This window comes from Jaculus jaculus, chromosome 20 (assembly GCF_020740685.1).
Source record: "Jaculus jaculus isolate mJacJac1 chromosome 20, mJacJac1.mat.Y.cur, whole genome shotgun sequence".
Taxonomy (NCBI): domain Eukaryota; kingdom Metazoa; phylum Chordata; class Mammalia; order Rodentia; family Dipodidae; genus Jaculus; species Jaculus jaculus.
The window spans coordinates 24,450,197-24,469,328 of NC_059121.1; the positions used below are offsets into that span (position 1 = coordinate 24,450,197).

Genomic DNA, 19,132 nt, shown 5'->3' on the forward strand with positions numbered 1-19,132 from the left:
TAAATAAATAAATAGTATTAAAGATGAGGTAAATGTGTGAAATTAGCTAGTTTGTGGCCAAGAATAATAAGCACTTACTGAGAGGAAATCAACAGCAATAGTGGGATCAGATTTAATCCCAAAGAAGATAAAACTGGATAGTTTCCCTGACTTTCAGTGGACTGTTAGCAATTTGAAAATGCCTGTTTCAAATATGCGCTAAGTACATGGACCAGGGAGCTGTTTTGGAAGGAGACAGGAGCCAGTCAACCGGCCTTTGCTCTAGTAACTTCTGCTGCACGGGGACACGCAGAGATCTGTCACAAAGTCTGGCCTCCGGGAGCTGAGAGGACAGTCGTCTGCTTTTTAGGAACATCAACCCCGGGAGGCCACGCTGACGGGCTCAGATGTGGAAGGTCAGTTCAGTTTTGGGGCTCCTGGCGTGGGCTTGCCCACAGAGCAGTGGTTTGCTCTCTGCTGGTGTCTTTAAGTAATGTTCTGTATAATTAATTTTGGCAGTCAAAAAAAAGAATGCAGACTGGGAAGTCACCAAACGGCAGTGGTGGTTTTGAGACCAGATACAACTGCATTTTAATGACAGCTCCAGCCCATTGAAACCAGGCGACTTTAGAAAGTTAGCTAAGCTCCCGGTTAGCTGATGAAGAGGAGGGCTAATCTAGGATCAAAGCGAGAATTCAGATGAGACGAGACAGCCACAGCAAACGACACGCTCAACTTCCCGCCACAGTCGCCCACAGCATCCACGTCACCTGCTCTGCCATGACACGCACCTGGTCCCCCCTGTGAGACTGAGTGACCGTGACGTTGCCGTGGTCATTCACAGTGTACAGCACTATCTGGCCCGTGTAATTTGCCCGAGGAGCACCAGCAACAAAGTGGACACCATTTTCTGTCGAAATCGCAGTGACGGCATAACCTAGGAGAGAGAGAGAGAGAGAGAGAGAGAGAGAGAGGGAGAGAGAGAGAGATCCAAAATGAGGGGCTCTGAAGGCTAAAGCGAGCAGAGAGGTCGTGGGAACATCTCCCAGCGCTCCCGCGAGGGGCTGTTCCTGTCCGCGCGTCCAGCCTCGGGGGGACTCGCCTTGCGGGGTTGACCTTTGATCCTGGCTTGTTCTCATCCATCATTTACTAACCTGGCAGTCAACAAGCATTTTTTTTCTTTTTTCTTAATTATTTTTATTTATTTATTTATCTGGAAGAGTGAGAGAAGGAAAGAGGCAGACAGAGAGAAAAAGAGAGAGGGAGAGAATGGGTGCATCAGGGCCTCCAGACGCTGCTAACAAACTCCAGATGCCTGTGCCCCCTTGCACATCTGGCTAACGTGGGTGTTGGGGAATTGAGCTAAGGTCCTTTGGCTTGGCAGGCAAACACCTTAACCGCTAAGCAAATCTCTCCCAGCCCCCAACAAGTATTTCTTGAATGAATAAGTGAATTGACAAGGTAATGTTGGGCTGGGCAGACAGCTAAGTGGTTAGAGGCTGTTGTGACGGTCTGGGTTCGATTCCCCAATACTCACGTAAAGCCAGCTGTGCAAAATGTGGTAATGTAAGCAGAGCTTGTTTGTAGCAGCAGGAAGCCCCGACACACACATATTCTCCCTCTCTCTCCTTCTCTCTGTCTCCCTCCTTCCTCTCTCTCAAATAAAAATATTTCAGTAAAAAAGTAATGTTGCTTAGGGAAATGAATATAAACCTTGGAGGTAGACAGTCTTGAGTATAAATTCTGGACTCGCTACTCTGTAACTTGTTTAACCATCGACAATTATTCACCTCACTTGCCCACAGAGAGTTGCTGGAAGGATTTAAATGTTCATATATATGGAGTGGCAGTTCCCCCTAGTTGGTACTAAAAACTGGTGACTTTTATCACAAGAACAGCAATAAAACTAACTCCAAAATTCCATAAGACTACTACTTAGTATATTGCCTACTAGAAATGAGTATTCCAGGAATTAACAATTGTTTCAACAGCCAAAAGAGATTTGGGTATAAAGCATGGTTTTCACTGAGGAATTATGGGCTAAGGCCTGACTGGCAAAGAGGTAACCTTTGTTAATAGAAAATGAGCGGTGGAGAGATTGTTCAGTGGTTAAAGGTGCTTGCTTAAAAGGCCTGATGGCCCAGGTTCAATTCTCCAGTGCCCACATAAGGCCAGATGTACTAAATGGCCCATGTGTCTGGAGTTCGTTTTCAGTGGCAGCCCTGGCATGCCCACTTTCTCTCTCTCTCTTTCTTAAGTAAATAAATAATAGATATCTAGAAAAGTTGCCAGGCACGGTGATGCATTCCTTTAATCCCAGCACTCACACTCGGAAGGCAGTTTGCGGCCACCCTGAGGCTACATAGTGAACTCCAGGCCAGCCTGGGCTAGAGTGGAACCCCTACCTTGAAAACCCAAAAAAAGAAAAGAGAAGAAAAGAAAAGAAAGTGTGTTCACTAGGGGACAGCTCCGAACAGAGAAGCTAGTGGAAGGAAGGAAACCTCAGTTTTCCGAGCCACATCCTTCTCTGTCTTACCTAAATATGAGCTGTGATTTCTGTCTTGCAGAACTTGTTCAAACGCTTGCTTAGGAAGGATGGTGTGTCCACGAGATGTCTCCTGAACAACAGTCCCACTCCAGCCGAAAGCTCCCACGGCCCCCAGCATCAGAATATCCTAAAGCAATCGAAAACAGAAGGTTATTGAGGCCGATCACCTTTAGTGCACAGCAATGCAGGCTAGGCAACATATTGAAATAAATTGTCTAGATTTAAGGAGGTCGGCCTAAGGAGGTCCAAGGTCCATGAATGCGTGTTGATGTAGCTCAGCGTCATTTAGCTTTCCAGGAGCTGCGCTGGCCTGGGCTGGGGCGGCTGCGATGTTTCGTGTATCTGAGCCTTGGCAGTGAGCTGCGGTATCGGGCGTGTACACAACCATCTCCAGGTTCTGCTCAGAGGCGCCCATTTGCACATGGCTCAAAGCCCCTAAAATGAGTCACTTCTACTTCCACACAAGGTCAGGAAAAGCTTGTGGTGGGCATGAGATATCCCGGCACATCAGCAAAGGCTGGCCCCAGAGGAAGGTAAGGCTGCTGCTATGGAAGTCCTCTTCTGACCTGCTGCGTTTTCATCTTTCTTCCCCCTCTTCTCAAGTCCTTCTCAAATGTTCTTAGGCCAGTAGCTCATCTGGTTGGCAGCAACTTAGCTACAAAAGGTACCGATAGCTGTAACTTTCCATGTGAACTTTCCATGTGGTAGAAAGAAACTAGGTCTGAGCCAGCCCAGTGGGGAAGGTAAAAGGAGGCAGGAGGCTTTGGATGGGTCCAAATCCAATATTTCAAGTGATGTCATCACACAACACAGGTTTGATCAGCAGGGGAGATGTTATTGTTAAATTTTTTAAATCTCAGATATGATTTGAGATTAAAAATTATAAATAGAAAAAGGATGTGTCCTACTTTGAAGATAAGAGATCATAAACTTGCGAAAGTAAGTGTAATCAAATCAGAGACATTGGTAGTATGTGGTTGGTCTCCAGGGAGCGTTCAACAGCCTCAGGGATTTGGGTGCAAGATTCTCTAGGTGCAAATTCACTTACTTTTTTTTGTTTGTTTGTTTTAATGGGAGAGAATCCAAACTTTTGGGAGCCTTTCTAAAGATTGGTGAACCAGAAGAAGTTAGCATGCTTTATTCATTAAAACTTGACAGAGAGGCCTGACAAGGGAGCTCAGTGGTTAAAGATGCTTCCTTGTAAAGCCTGATGGCCCAGGTTCAATTTCCCAGTGGGCATGTAAAGCTGGAGGCCCTGGCCTCCTCCTCTCTTCTGTCTGCTTTTCTCGCTCTCTTAAGTAAATAAAACTTAAAAAAGAAACCAAACTAGACAGAGAATGAGCATTGATCTGTTTATCAAATCTTCTGAATTCAAATTGTTCTCTAAATACTGCCCAGCACCTCACATCCTTTCGCCTATCTTGCCCTTATCCTGAATACAACCAGAGTTAGATGTTTCTGAGAAAAGTGAATGGGTTTCCCTGAGCTAAGAGGACAGTGGTTTTCCAATCCCACCCCACATTTTTCTTCTAACTACTTAATCTTAAATTATTTTCTTTCTCTACACTTAGAAAAAAAAATACAGGGATGACTTGCTTGAAACCCCTCCCAGCTCGAGAGCCTTTTTTTTGAATTCTTTTTCTTAAAAATAAGTCATTTTTAACTTCAAAGAAGAAAGCTCAGAATGCATTTTTGCCAGCGATTGTTTGTGTCTTTAACCAATGTTTCAGGTAGTTAACTGAGTCAAATCCCTTATTCAGATAAAGCCTGAAATCTGTGCCTGTGCCTTGGGACACTCAAAAGTCCTCTTTTTTTTTTGTACATTATACTCTCCCTGCAGAACATGCCCATGAAGTATGAAATCACAGTGTGGTTAACTGTCATTTTTAGACAATGAAAGCGCAGCACAAAGAACCCTAAATTCCTGGGACCAGGAATCAGACCCGTTGGTTACTAGATGGGCCTTTTTTCCCTGTTTTGTGTGTAGGCTACTGGGTCTGGAAGTGTTTTGTCCACTAGAGCTTGAGTTGTTTGATATACGCACATTTTGAGGCGAGTAGTCTGCACTGAATCCTACTTGGGCCATTTCCATCTGGAAGTTGTCTCCTCCTTGTATAGTGCCTGGGTGGTACAATTTCAAAATGCATTAGTGCCAGCCATTTCAAATCCAGTTTCCAAACACGGACATGCACTGCCATCCCCACGCCATGTCCTAAACCTCTCACACAACCGCGGCAGGGATTTCTGGGAAGAAGGAATCACTATGAAGGTGTCCAAGGAAGTTTTTTTAAGTTGCCTTTAACCTTAGTTAAGCATTAATATATTTAATGGAATACTTGTGATGTTTCTGATATCCAAAAACCTTTCCAAAAGAATAACATGAGGGAAAGTAAAAATTAAGGTCATGAGCTTTTTTTTTTTTTTTAAATTATGATTACCAGCTTAGAAAGCTAACTGAATTTTTCATTTTAAATGTCGGTGCCTCTAATGCATAATACTCCAGATGCAGCTAAAAGACCAGACAATTGATTTTGTCGACACTGAGAGATACTTGGGTTAGCCATCAGAAACCAAGGTTCAAGATGTGTCCTCCTTGTGCCTAGGTGCTTATCTTTGTTGCTGACACCTTAAGGCTCAATCACTATGCATTCTACATAAAGCGGGGTTGCAGTCCCAATGGCAAAGTTTCACTGATGTTCTCATAAATGAAGTTGAATATTACTGCAGGATGTCCTCTTGCTTAGATGTAGTAACTCACGCAGGATGAATAGACACAGTTTGGAATAAAATAGCTATGCCCCTGAATAGTCTATAACAGCAGATAATGTACAAAATATTACTCGCTAGCTTTTATGTTATGCTACACTTACTCATGAATGACAGGGAAATTTATTAACAAGCGTAGCTTAGTGATTTTGTTACCTCAGGAGACATTAAGTTTTAATGATGGTTTAAATAACTTAAAAGCACTATACTTAAGCAATAAGAGTTGGGGTGTGTCAGAAATTTCCAGTGGGTAATTAAGATCAAGATTTGACTACAGCAACGATGTTAGCCTATGCAATCCTTGGACCCAGCTTCCAATAGGCGATCAATAGGCAATCAATTGAATACTGCCTTTATTGTTGAAAGTTCTTTGGTTTAACCATCTGGAACTAGTATTTGGGTTATTTGGAACTTTTCACCAAATTTAAAGAGTATTCTAGTCTTCTATATAGCGTGGGATTCTTAATATGTGATATATTTCTCCTAACTAGGTTTCTGAGACTGTATAAGTAAATTACTATACATAGGTAAACTATTTTCCCCAATTTGAACAGCTGAAATTTTTCAGTCTTTTTATAATTTATAAAATACATATTTTAATTATAAACAAATTTAGGAATTTTTGAAATTATACAACATAACACAAGATATTAAACTATGATTACAGTAGGTATTGCTAAAGTGTCCTACCAAAAGTTATAAGAATTCACCATCTTATCAAAAATGCATGTGTCTCTTGGCTTCTCAGTAATGCTGAAAAATTAAGCATTATTGATCTGTGTCATCTCTTAGGCGGCACAAAAAGTGATTGAATCTGTATTTTTATAATTTCTGAAGACAGGAATATTTTCTTATGCTTATTGGCTTATTTTATTATATTTTCTCTTTAATAAACTAAGTCATATACCTTATCTATTTTTCTTGCTAATTGATGAGATTTTATGCAGACCAGTTAATATTCACAGGGCAAATATGTAATACTAAAATAACAAATGCTCAAAAAATTTCATGAAATAAAATTCTGTTTTATTTTACTTTTTTCTTTTGGTTTTTTTTTGGCTCTCGTGTGTGTGTGTGTGTGTGTGTGTGTGTGTGTGTGTGTGAAGCGTGGTGTGCCTGTGGCAATCAAAGGACAGCCCCAGCTGTTGGTTCTGTCCTCCTGCATTGTTTAAGCCTGGCCCCTTGATGTTCACCATTCTGTTTGCCTGCCTTGCTAGCCAATGAACCCTTAAAGTGTCTCCCATCTGCACCTCCCCTCTCTCCACAGGAGAGCTGGGATTACAGACAGGCACCACCGTGTCTGGCTTGTGTGTGCGAGTGGGTTCTGGGGATCTGAACACACGCATGTGCAGCAAATGCACGGGTCTCCCCGCTGTATAGAAAGGTTGCGAGAAGGCCTTTACCTTCGATGCTGAAAATGTGTTCTCCTATGGTCCCCGCTTTCTCCAGCAGACCTGCTTCGTCTGAAACGTTGAAGAAGTACCTTTCTGTGGGGACGCTGGCTATGGCTTTGATTTCCTTTATCAGATTTTTAGTGTCCAGAGCGTTTCTGTTTAAGTACCCAAGGACCTTGAAAACAGAGGAACGGGGACAAACAGATCATTCCTGCTTGATTCCAATTTTCCTATTGCCCATTTTAGTCCATTCCTGGTCATCATCCCTTTGGGGTTAGTGAATCAAGTGACATTTCTACAATTATATTTTAAATTACCTGGGCCATACATCAGCAAGAAGTAATGGACAGTCAAAACTTTCTAATCCACTTAGAATATGCATTTATTTTATTTGCAAGCACAGAGACAGAGATATCACACACACACACACACACACACACACACACACACACACACAAACATACACACACAATACAGAGATAGGTTGAGAGAGAGACAGACAGAGAGAGAGAGAGAATGGGTGCTCTGGGGCCTCTAAGCCACTGCAAACAAACTCCAGACACATGCATCACTTTGTGTGGGTACTGGGGAATGGAACTCAGGTCACTAGGCTTTGCAGGCAAGTGCCTTAACCACCGAGCCATCTCTCCAGCCCTTTTAATCCACTTTGACCAGTCAGTGATAAAGGGCTGACTTAAAGTGGTGGTATATAGGAACACATACCCACCCCCTACCCCCAACCACGGAAGACGAGCACAAAGAGAGGCCACTTACTGCTATGCCAAACCTCAGTATGTCGTCGTCATTACACTGCTCAATGACAGCTTTCAGCCTGGAGCCATCGTGGGATTCACCATCAGTTACAACTACCATGACCTTGGTGGCACCTGGTCGTCCCCCGGAAGCTGGGGAATAAGCGAAGTCTCTGCGGCAGACAGTGTTAAACTCGTTATCAAGGGGCAAAGTCTAGGGCTGGAGAGATGGCCTAGCAGTTAAGTGCCTGCCTGTGAAGCCTAAGGACCCTGGTTCGAAGCTCGATTCCCCAGGACCCACGTTAGCCAGATGCGCAAGGCGGCACACGCATCTGGAGCTCGTTTGCAGTGGCTGGAGGCCCTGGTGTGCCCATTCTCTCTCTCTCTCTCTCTCTCTCTCTCTCTCTGTCTGTCTGCCTCTTTTTCTCTCTGCATGTCGCTCTCAAATAAATAAATAAATAAAAGGCAAAGTCTACAGGTCGACTTCTGGCTTGTGAAGGTCACTGACAATGAGTTTCCTTAAGCCCGACCATCCTGAGCTATGTGGCACTCTCCCCGGAAATTTCTTTCTGCCTTAATGCCAGTGTCATTCATATTCAAGAGGATTCTCTTTGTAGCTTGTGGAGATATATATATGTACAGGAATAGCTTGAGAGGTGGCTTAGTGGTTAAGGTGCTTGCCTGCGAAGCCAAAGGACTTAGGTTTGATTCCCCGGGACGCACGTTAGCCAGATGCACAAGGGGGCGCACGCATCTGGAGTTCGTTTGCAGTGGCTGGAGGACCTGGCACACGTGTTCTCTATCTCCTTGCTATCTCTCTGCTTGCAGATAAATAAATAAAATATTTTTTTTTAGAATATAGAAATATAATTCTTACTTATATTAAAGTTAGTTTTGATAGTATTCATGGTGGTAGTGTGTATTGTGTGAATTTAGCCCACAATTCCTTAGACTATCTTCCCACAAGAAATTTTAAATTCACTTAGTATTAATCCACAGAGCAAAGATATTGCAGCCACAAATTTTACTCATTAGGCAATCATGAGATATGCATTTACTTTTGTGAGACTCGATTATTTTTATGTTCTTATTTTATTTTATTTTACTTTATTTTATTTACAAGCAGAAAGAGACAGAGAAAAGAAACACAGAGAGAGAATGGGCGCACCAGGGCCTCTAGTCACTGCGAGTGAACTCTAGACACACGTGCATCTTTGTGTGTCTGGCTTTATGAAGGTACTGAGGAATCAAACTCCGGTTGTTAGTTTTCAAAGGCAAGGACTTTAACCATTGGGCCATGTCACCAGCCTTTATTATTTTTTTAATAAAGAGGCACAATTACAAAATACATGAAGTGCAAGCAAAATTTAGGCACTATTTCTGCCAAGGTACATTCTGCTATTCTGAATTTCTTACATTTCTTTATAAAAATTATTCATTTAAAAGTAATATTCATATATAATATGATATCTGTAAGTTTCTTTCAAAGATAAGGGCTTACTCTAAAGAGTTTTTTTAATGTTAATGGAAATCCTTGCATATTGGCACATATAAAGCCCTCATTCTTTTTAAACGGCTAATCAAAAGTTCATTATCTGTAGGCACCAGCTTATGTTTCCATGCTCCTCATTATTTGATATTTAAGCTACTCTTTTTACATAAATAATGCTACAGTGAATAACTGTGTGTATGTTGTGTCAGGCAATAGTCTCAATGTACCATGGCATGAGATCTTACAGCGACATGTGGTGAATGATATACACATTTCAAATTTTGTTAGAAAAATTTTTTAACATTTCCATCAGTTTATATTACCATCTGTGCAACTATATGAATGCAATTACACACCCTTCTCTTGGCAATGAAAATTATTCAACTTCTTAATTTTAGCTTTCTGTTTTTACACTCACTATAAAGGATTGATGAGTATTTTTATGTTTTTAGTCATTTATATTTCTTTCTGTATGAACTCTTAACTCTATGTCTTAATCTATTATCTTTGTGTTATTTATAATGAGTAACATCTATTTATTGACAAAAAGTTACTTTTTCTCTGACATACTGCTGATAATTTCTTCAGTTTTTTGGACATATTATAGATTTTAGTGGTTTTTATCTGTACAGAAATTTTATATATTTCTATATTTTAATATAAATATTAATATAGATTTAATTTATTATAACTATTAAATATATTTGATATAAATATATGTATTACATAATATATGTTTATAATCAAAACCATTAACTCATTTTTATGTTTTTCATATTTGACGTGGTGTTAAAAAATCCTTATTGTCTCTGAGGCTTTTTTTTTGAAAGTCACACAAGTTATGTAACCCATTAATCATTTTATTTCTCACATTTCATTTCATTTTACTTTACTGCATTTTTAAAAATATATTTTTAATTATTTACTTATATTTTATTTTTATCTTTTTAGAGAGAGCAACAGAGAGAGAGAGAGAGAGAGACAATTGAAATGCCAGGTCCTCAGCCACTGAAATCAAACGCCAGACACTTGCGCCACCTAGTGGGCATGCGTGACCTTGCACTTGCCTCACCTTTGTGCATCTGGCTTATGTGGGATCTGGAGAGTAGAACATGGGTCCTTAGGCTTCATAGGCAAGCGCCTTAACCACTAAGCAATCTGTCCAGCCCTGCTTTGGTGCTTTTAGACACAAGGTATCACCATGTGGCTCAGGCTAAGGTTAAAGGCATACACAACTACGCCCAGTCAGAATTAAAATTTTGATCCAGCCAAATCTAGTTGGACGCAAAAATTCAGGCAGGTACTCAGCTTTAATTTATTTCTAGATGGTGGAACAGTTGTCTAGCAACTTATTTTCCCTCTGCTGGAATCTCCTATTCTTTCTGTCACCTTTAGGATAAATGAGCAGATATATGATATCACTTTCTATCAGTTTCCATTCATTTCTTCTGTCTCCAAAATAATGGCTGCAATTCTTGCTATTTTTACCTGAATATCTAAGGAACACTTCAAAGTTAATGTATATAAAACTCAGCATAGGGCTGGAGAGATGGTTTAGTAGTTAAGGCACTTGCCTATGAGGCCTTAGGATCCATGCTCAACTCCAAGATCCCACGTAAGCCAGGTACACAAGGTGATGCACGTGCAAGGTCACACATGCACACAAGGTGGCACACGCATCTGGAGTTTGATTGCTGTGGTTGGAGGCTATGACATGCCAATTCTCTCTCTCTCTTTCATAAAAAAGTAAAACTAAGCATGTTAGCCAGGCATGGTGGCACATGCCTTTAATCCTATCACCTGTGAGGATCACTGTGAGTTCAAGGCCAGCCTGAGACTACATTGTGCATTTCAGGTCAGCCTGGGCTAAGAGCTAGACCTGATCTCAGAAAGGAAAAAAAAAAAAAATGGAAAAACAAAACTAAGCATATGTTATTTTCTGAAATGTTTTTATATTATTAAACATATGTGTGTAGAGAAATATCCTATAGCTTTTTCAACTAGACCCATTTTTATCACCATGCCGGAATCCTAGAAGCTTCTTAACTTCACCTCTCATGTGATTCTTGGAAAATTCACAGAATGCTGACTTTGCTCTGTGATCAGTTCTGATTTACGTGTGGGTGGCAGGCTTATTTTTCTTTTTGTCCTGTGTCTTTTCTTCCTATTTTTTCACTTGTTAGCACACTCATACTGTCTAACTGTTGGCCTTCTAGCACCGAGACTTACCTGGCATACTGAATGGCTCTGAAAGTGTTCGTGAGGTCCCCACCTAGCTGGAATGTCTGGGACATTGCTGCGGCCAGCGCATCCTTGGTTTTGTAAGTGTTCAGGTGAAACACAACCCTTGGGTTATTGGCATATTGAATTAACCCCACCTTCAAAAGAACGGAAGTTTAGTAAAGGTCTATCATTATGTTATAAATAGGTTTCTATGGATTTAATGTCGTAAGAATACAAAGTGCATGTAGACATGAGTGGATGGCTTAAGGAAATCGCTTCTGAAAGTTTTCTTCTTGGTAGTTCTTTCTTTCTGAACTGATCCTTCTTGGATGTCCTTACTATTGTCTAGCAAATGATGTGTTTTAGCTTATGATTCTGGTTCAGTAACAACTGAAGATTTTTCAAAGAATTTCCTTATACTATTTAATATGAATGGCTATTAAGACATTGTTTTTGACAGGATGATTTAAAAAGAAATAAACTTTTCTAATTATCACTGCTTCATGCAACTATTAGTGATCATAGATGGAGGGTAACATCTCATTAGTAGCAAAGAATTAGATTTCAACAAAGAAAACAATATATTTCCCAGGTATGTCGTCAACTTTGATTGACTGATTGTACTGTTGTTGCTTTTTTTTTCCTATTATGGGATGGAACATCTCTGAAGCCAAGTTTCTGGATATGCATGTGGGGCAGGGAATTTCTAGCCTTCACGGAAAATGCAATTATGAGTCTTATTTGAGAGAACTGACAGAAAGAAAGACTTTAAATTTTTTTATTTGTTTATTTGCAAGCAGAGAGAAATAGAAGAGAGACAGACAGAGGGAATGGGAATGCCAAAGCCTTTAGCCACTGCAAATGAACTCCAGATACACGTACTACTTGGTGCATCTGGCTTTACGTGGGTACTGGGGAATCGAACCTAGGTTGTTGGCCGTTGTAGGCAAGAGCCTTAATCATTGAGCAATTTCTTCTGCACCAAGAAGGACTCCTGAATAAGATGTCAGGATATTAAAAAAAAAAAACATTTCATTTTTATTTATTTACTTATTTGACAGCGAAAAGGGGAGAGAGAGAGAGAGAGAGGGAGGGAGAGAGGGAGAGAGAGAGAGAGAGAGAGAATGGGCATGCCAGGGCCTCCAACCACTGCAAAAGAACTCCAGACGTGTGCACTCCTTGTGCATCTGGCTAATGTGGGTCCTGGGGAATTGAATCTGGGTCCTTTGGCTTTGCAGGTAAATGCCTTAACTGCTAAATCATCCCTCTAGCCCAACATTTTATAATTCTTTACATCAAGAAAGTCTTACCCTTTTACCAATGTATCTGTTCCCAAGCTGTGAAACAATTTTGCAAGCCTGGGAGTTAGGGATTGTGTCACCAAGAAAAGGCAATAGAAAATCAATGAAAAGAGACCCAGAAAGGCACAGGACTGTCTGAGCTCAGAAGGGAAGGGAGGTGGGAAGGACGGGACAGATTCCTCCACTCAATCTGCTGTTTGTGTCTGGGAGGGAGTCTGACAGGTACTGGAAGGATGCTGAGGGGTACGGTCTTCCTGCACTTCTTTCCTTATGGGAAGATGTAAGACTGTATCAAAAGTAACCGGATTTGGGCTGGAGAGATGGCTTAGCGGTTAAGGCATTTGTCTGCAAGGCCAAAGGATCCCGGTTCGATTCTCCAGGACCCATGTAAGCCAGATGCAGTGGCTGGAGGCCCCGGTGTGCCCATTCTCTCTCTCCCCTTTTCTCTTTCTCAAGTAAACAAACATTATTTTTTCATTTATAAAAACAACAGGATTTGAGGGCTTGAGAGATGGCTTAGCAGTTCAGATGCTTGCCTGCAGCCAGGGGTGACATGGGGCTCAGTTCCCCAGCAACCATGTAAAGCCAGAAGCATTAATTTGCACAAGCACGGGGAGGTCACTTGGAGAGGCTGGAGGCCTGATGTTGAGCCCATTCTCCCCCCACCTCCCCCCCTCTATCTCTCTGTCTGTCGCTCTCAAATAAATAAATAAATAAAATACATGCTACTCAGTATTCTTAGAGAAGTGGGACAATTTTGCACCCATTTTTTTTTTGTTCTTTTTTGGTAAGATATAAAATCAAATCCGGGGCTTCTCAAAATATGGGGAACTATCTCAAATTATTGAAAAGACTTGGTTCTATGTGAATAATAGACAAGGCAGTCTAGACTAGAATGTAGATAAGTGCATAAAACAATAAATATCAGAATTATGCTTAGTGAGTTATCTTTAAGACTAACAGAATTCAAAGATAATTGTTTTCCCAGCAAGGTGTAAACCATAGGAGTTCATTATTATCATAAGTATATATATATACACACATATATATATATGTACTCAATTTAAAAATATATTAATAAATGAGAGGATTAGAGAGGTAAAATTATGCAATCTAAAATGTCAATAATACCGCACTGTTGATGCTGCCAAAAATAAAACTCTAAGAGAAACACGACCGGGCAAAGTCATAGGTCTAATACTGTTTTCATTTAACTCTCATGGTTATGATTAAATGCATTTAAAATGAATACTTAGTCATTGGGAAAGACATGACTTCATATCTAACATTATTTTCTCAGATGTACATACCTGAGTCTTTTTGGGTCCTATGTCCAGGCCTTGTACAAATTTTTCCAAAAAGTTCTTTACTGCCTCCCATGGGTAAATACTGTTTGATTCATCACATACAACTACCACATCTATGAGGGAAGGGCAGGCTACATAAGGGGAAAAAAAAGAAAATAATAAAGCCCACTTTTTTTTTTTTTAATAGTTGAGTCAAACTTTACAGCAGGCAAAAGCCAGATTTCCAGAGAGGCTGGGTGGGACTTGGTGACCTCCCCTCCCTTGGACACCAGGCATCACTCAGCGCGCCCACACATCCATCACTTACTCTGCACAGCAGGTGAAAAGCTGGCTAGCAGCTGGAAATCGGGGCTGACGTCGGAGCAGATGCCAGTGGCGTAGTACTGATTCCCACACTGCTGCGCCCACAGAGGGCCGCACGTCTGCCAAGAAACGAGAAGGCAAGAAGTGGACGTGTGCTGGACAAGCTAACTGCTGTGGAACTAAGGCCTCATTTATTTTATTTATTTATTTATTTATTTATTTATTTATTTATATATATATTTATTTATTTATTTATTTATCTATTTAAGAGTGACAGACAGGGAAAGAGGCAGATAGAGAGAGAATGGGCATGCCAGGGCCTCCAGCCACTGCAAACGAACTCCAGATGTGTATGCCCCCTTGTGCATCTGGCTTAACATGGGTCTTGGGGAATGGAGTCTTGAACCAGTGTCCTTAGGCTTCACAGGCAAGCGCTTAACCACTAAGCCATCTCTCCAGCCCTAAGGCCTCATTTCTATTCTGTCTGGACAGACTAGGAATTGCCAATTCTCACAAGTGACAAGTCAGAAATGCCTAGAGCGACCATATGGAGAAGGTAGCGGGCGTTCTGTCCCAAGGAAGGCCAGCCAGGAGGAAGAGAAAATGGAGTCTTCAGGGATGGGTGCCAGTGAACGGAGGAGACTCCCACAGAATGCCACCATGCAGGGAGGACCCAGGAGGAAACTGAGTGGAAAACTGGTTCTTTATCTATCTTTTAGCTGCTGGGACCTCGGGCACTTCATTTCCACAAGAGGACAACGGTGTCTCCTTGCTTACAATGGCTGTGTGGAGGGAATATTGAGTGGTCCACAGACCTAGACTGCTTAGAACACGCTCAGGGAGATGGCAAGTGTGACTTATGCACCGGCATCGCGGCTGTTTGCAGATCAGATTCCCCCTGTCCCTTCTTAACAGAATCCAGCCACCAAGAGCCTCCAGCAACAGGTGGGAACCCCCAGAGAGTCCTGGGACCATGCAGAGGCCTCACGGTAACCTAAGGACACGCAAATATACAGGGCCAGGCCACCATGTCCCTGCCTGTCTACCACTATGAGACAGATCCCTTGCTTTTCAAAAACCAGAGGGCAAGGGCTGGAGAGATGGCTTAGCGGTTAAGCGCTTGCCTGTGAAGCCTAAGGACCCCGGTTCGAGGCTCGGTTCCCCAGGTCCCACGTTAGCCAGATGCACAAGGGGGAGCACACACGTGGAGTTCGTTTGCAGTGGCTGGAAGCCCTGGCGCGCCCATTCTCTCTCTCTCCCTCTATCTGTCTTTCTCTCTGTGTCTGTCGTCCTCAAATAAATAAATAAATAAATTTAAAAAAAAAGAACAAAAAATATTAAAAAAAAAAAACCAGAGGGCAAAATTTTCATGGAAAAAAAAATCACACTTTAAAAAGGACTCTAACAAGTTAACCCAAACACTGACTGCCAGTTGTTTTTTTTTTTTTCTTTCAGTTTTTCGAGGTAGGATCTCGCTCTAGCCCAGGCTGATGTGGAATTCAATATGTAGTCTCAGGGTGGCCTTGAACTCACGGCAATCACCCACCTCTGCCTCCCGAGTGCTGGGATTAAAGGCAAGTGCCACCACGCCCGGCTAAAACTAGACTGTCTCTGTTTTTTAATTTTTCCCTTTGGTTTTTTGAGTTAGGGCCTCGCTCTATCCCAGGCTGACCTGGAATTCACTATGTAATCTCAGGCTCTGCCAGTTTTTTTTTAAATCTTGCTGTGAAGTTTTTCTTTCCTTTGAGGACTTCCAGATCTCTTATTCCCACTTCCTAATTTATTTTTGTCACTAAAGCTGTCTCGTATTGCTCTCCTTCCTTAAAACCCCATCCTTCAACTATCAATAGCTCATGAAATCAATATCAAGATCCCAGTTCTCTCCTTTTCAGTGGCCCTTGAATGAACATATAGGAAACATTAAGCTGAACAATATTCATTTCACAACATGAAAACGAGGAAAGTGGGTTATAGAAGCCAAGTTGCAATAAGAAAAATTTGTATAGTTTTTAACATGACATATGGATGTGGACCATATGAGAGGCATTAAATTCATGTAAAGAATCATCACAGAAATGGAACAGAAGAATGTCGACTTATAAGAAGCAACTGGAAAAACAAAAGAAATTTATTTGACCCAGTTCAACTTTAAGTAGCTTAATAGAAACAGCAGTGGTCATATTTCATACTCAGAGATCGAGCAGTCTCCCTCCTATAAAATGACTTCATTTTGCCAATTAGTTGACCCAGTCATTATTGATGCTTCCAGTTTATAAAAATGGATGAGAATGATTGACTTCTACATCTGCATTCTTAATTCTTTTATCACCTTGGAAAATAACTTTCAAAGCATTCGAGAACAGACATTTTTGTTTCATAAGCAATGGAAAAGAGCATTAAGAAGTTAAGTTCAAATATGCCAATTGTTAATGCCAGAACATTCCTGCTTGAAGCCCAAGAACTTAAGAAGGCTCAAAAATATGTGATGATTGTCAGCCGTTTCCATAGAACTTTTAGAGTATCTTAAGATTTTGACCTTTTATGTGTGTAAAGAAATTGACATCTCTTCCTCTCTTTTGTGTGTGTCTCTGTTACAATAACTAGTAAATTAAACCCTCAAATTCCCTTGCAACTTTATTTTGCTTTATCTGGAGTTAGGGATTAAGACTGAAGTACAGTCTATAATCCCCTATTCTCAAAATGTCCTTCTGACTGAGTCAACCTTAAAGACAAACAAGAACATCAGATCATCACTATCAAAAAGATCTTGAGATGGGTGTGGTGGTGCATGCGTTTAATCCCAGCACTCGAGAGGCAGATGTAGAAGGTATTGCTGTGAGTCTGAGGCCACCCTGAGACTATATAGTGAATTCCAAGTCAGCCTGGGCTAGAGTGAGACCTTACCTTGAAAAACCAAAACAAAAAAAAAAAAAAGAGAGAGATTTTGAAATATGATAAGCCACAAATATGTCTTACAAAAATCATTTACATACTGGTGTCCCACACAGCATAAACAACATTTAGTTTATGTCATGGGTAGCAAGGTTAACTAAATACAAACAGTTGTTACAACAAACACAATTTCAAAGTTAAAAACTAAACTAATTTTTAGAAAAGTCCACTGTAAAGCAGCCTTTTATGTTACCATGTTGATTATGTAACGGAAGTTAGCCAAGTAAAATTAAGCTTTCTAAAACAAGCTTACAGGGCTTGTCTTACGGGACTGTACAATGACACTAACCTATATGAACCAGGAGAAATTTCAAATAAGATTTAGTTTGTACTTCAGTTTTATTTTTTGGTATGTGATGTTTTTCTTTTTACATTATCAAGTATTTTTGATATTTTCCTGCATCATTGATTCTATTTTTTATTTAAACTTTTATTTACTTGTTTGCAAGGATTGAGAGAGAGAGAGAGGTTGTGAATGGGTGCACCAGGGCCTCTAGCCACTGCAAACGAACTCCAGATGCATGTGTCTCTTTGTGTATCTGGATTTACATGGGCGCTGCGTAATCAATGAAGCCCCAGATTGTTAGGCAAGTGTCTTAACTGATAAGCCATCTAGCCAGCCCTCATTGATTCAATTTTAGGTTCAGAAAGACCTATCTTCTACAGAAAATTTCCCTTTTCTTCGAGTTTCTTTTTATTAGCTCTTAATTCAATTCAAAGTTCATTTAGGTACGTGAATTATTAACCAATTGGTTGTTGCCAGATGAACTGCCAAATGAGGCATTTCATTTTACTGATTTGTGATATCTTCCCATAGAAAATGAGCCAGAGAAAAAGCTGACGTGAGATCCGTAGGCCATGCCGTGTCTTGAAACAATATCCGGTCAGCCAGCCATTAAAACAAACGTCACCTTTGCAACTTGCTGTCTGAGTGAACAGGACCTAACTTGAATGTTCCTGCAGGAAATAGGTGTGAGACCTGAGATTTTGATGTTGCCAACGATTATGAAGCACGCCTTTCAAGGTCAAAGGCTCTGTCTTCTAACCCCCACCCCCCAAAAAAACAACCCATCCTATGATATTGGAGAACAATCCAAGAAGTACACACACCAACAGGTGATTATCTTGCCTTACTTCTCCAAATAGCATCAGTGATCCAAAAGCGAGGTCTGAAGTTTCAATCTCAAGACTCCATTCGATAAAGGGACAGGAAGAAAACGTCACCGACTACACAATTTCACAGGGTTTGGGAAGAAACTACTCACGAGGAAGCCTCCGGTTCCCAAGTTCCTGGCCAGGGTCAGGCCAAGGCTCATATTGGTTTTGATCTCAGTAACGCCCGGCATGCTTGTTGAAGCTTCCAGAGAAAAGGAAACAGGAAATAGACTTAATCTCTACTTTTCACTTAGGATTATGATGATACATCGTATCCTGTCACATACTGAGGAGCTGGAATTCCATACTGAAGTGTGAAATGGGGTGGGCCATGCCATCCACGGCTCACTGTAGGGTGCCAGGAATATTACAGGTTGGCTCTGCTGTGGATACTTAAATCCATTTGTTTTTTTTAATGCACCTTACCTGTCTTATTTAATTTATACTAACAAAAGGATAAGAGTTAAAATACACATGGAAAACTATGTATGGACCCTTGATTTATTCTCTATATAATCCGCTGTGCTCAAACCAATCCTTGACATCAATGTCTGCCACCGCAGAAACTTTAAAAGAATTTACAGAAGGGTGACGATAACGGATACCTGTTTGTTTGGTTATTTAAAGTTTTCTGACAAACAGTTCACATGTGAGGATACCAACTATTTGTCACGCTGATTCCATGTCACAGTTGTTTTATCTAAGTCACTGAAAAATGCCTTCAATGCATGCTATTTGATAGAATCTAGCTCAGCGCAGTGGTAGGTAGGATTTTTCAATAAAGATTCATGAGACCTGCTGCTAGGTGAAATAAGACTCGACCCTCTGCAACCTCCTCTCTTCCCCCAAACTGAGACACTGGCTGTGGGCTGCATCTGTTCTTGAGCTATTTTTTTTTTTTGTTTATTTTTTTATTTAAGAGTGACAGAGAAAGAAAGAGGCAGATAGAGAGAGAGAGAG

At 40.9% G+C, this 19,132-nt stretch overlaps 1 protein-coding gene across 1 annotated transcript in view; it reads right to left on the bottom strand.

Annotated features, from left to right (window-relative positions):
• Itga2 (integrin subunit alpha 2) overlaps nucleotides 1-19,132 on the bottom strand; it is a 100,055-nt gene that overhangs the window by 40,455 nt on the left and 40,468 nt on the right. The window contains exons 4-12 of the mRNA XM_012950241.2: nucleotides 18,283-18,374; nucleotides 14,070-14,184; nucleotides 13,766-13,893; nucleotides 11,161-11,309; nucleotides 7,462-7,612; nucleotides 6,697-6,862; nucleotides 4,572-4,648; nucleotides 2,516-2,654; nucleotides 771-916 (exon numbers count right to left, since the gene is read on the bottom strand). Coding sequence (XP_012805695.2) covers nucleotides 771-916; nucleotides 2,516-2,654; nucleotides 4,572-4,648; nucleotides 6,697-6,862; nucleotides 7,462-7,612; nucleotides 11,161-11,309; nucleotides 13,766-13,893; nucleotides 14,070-14,184; nucleotides 18,283-18,374 — 1,163 coding nt within the window. The remainder of the gene's footprint in view (nucleotides 1-770; nucleotides 917-2,515; nucleotides 2,655-4,571; nucleotides 4,649-6,696; nucleotides 6,863-7,461; nucleotides 7,613-11,160; nucleotides 11,310-13,765; nucleotides 13,894-14,069; nucleotides 14,185-18,282; nucleotides 18,375-19,132) is intronic.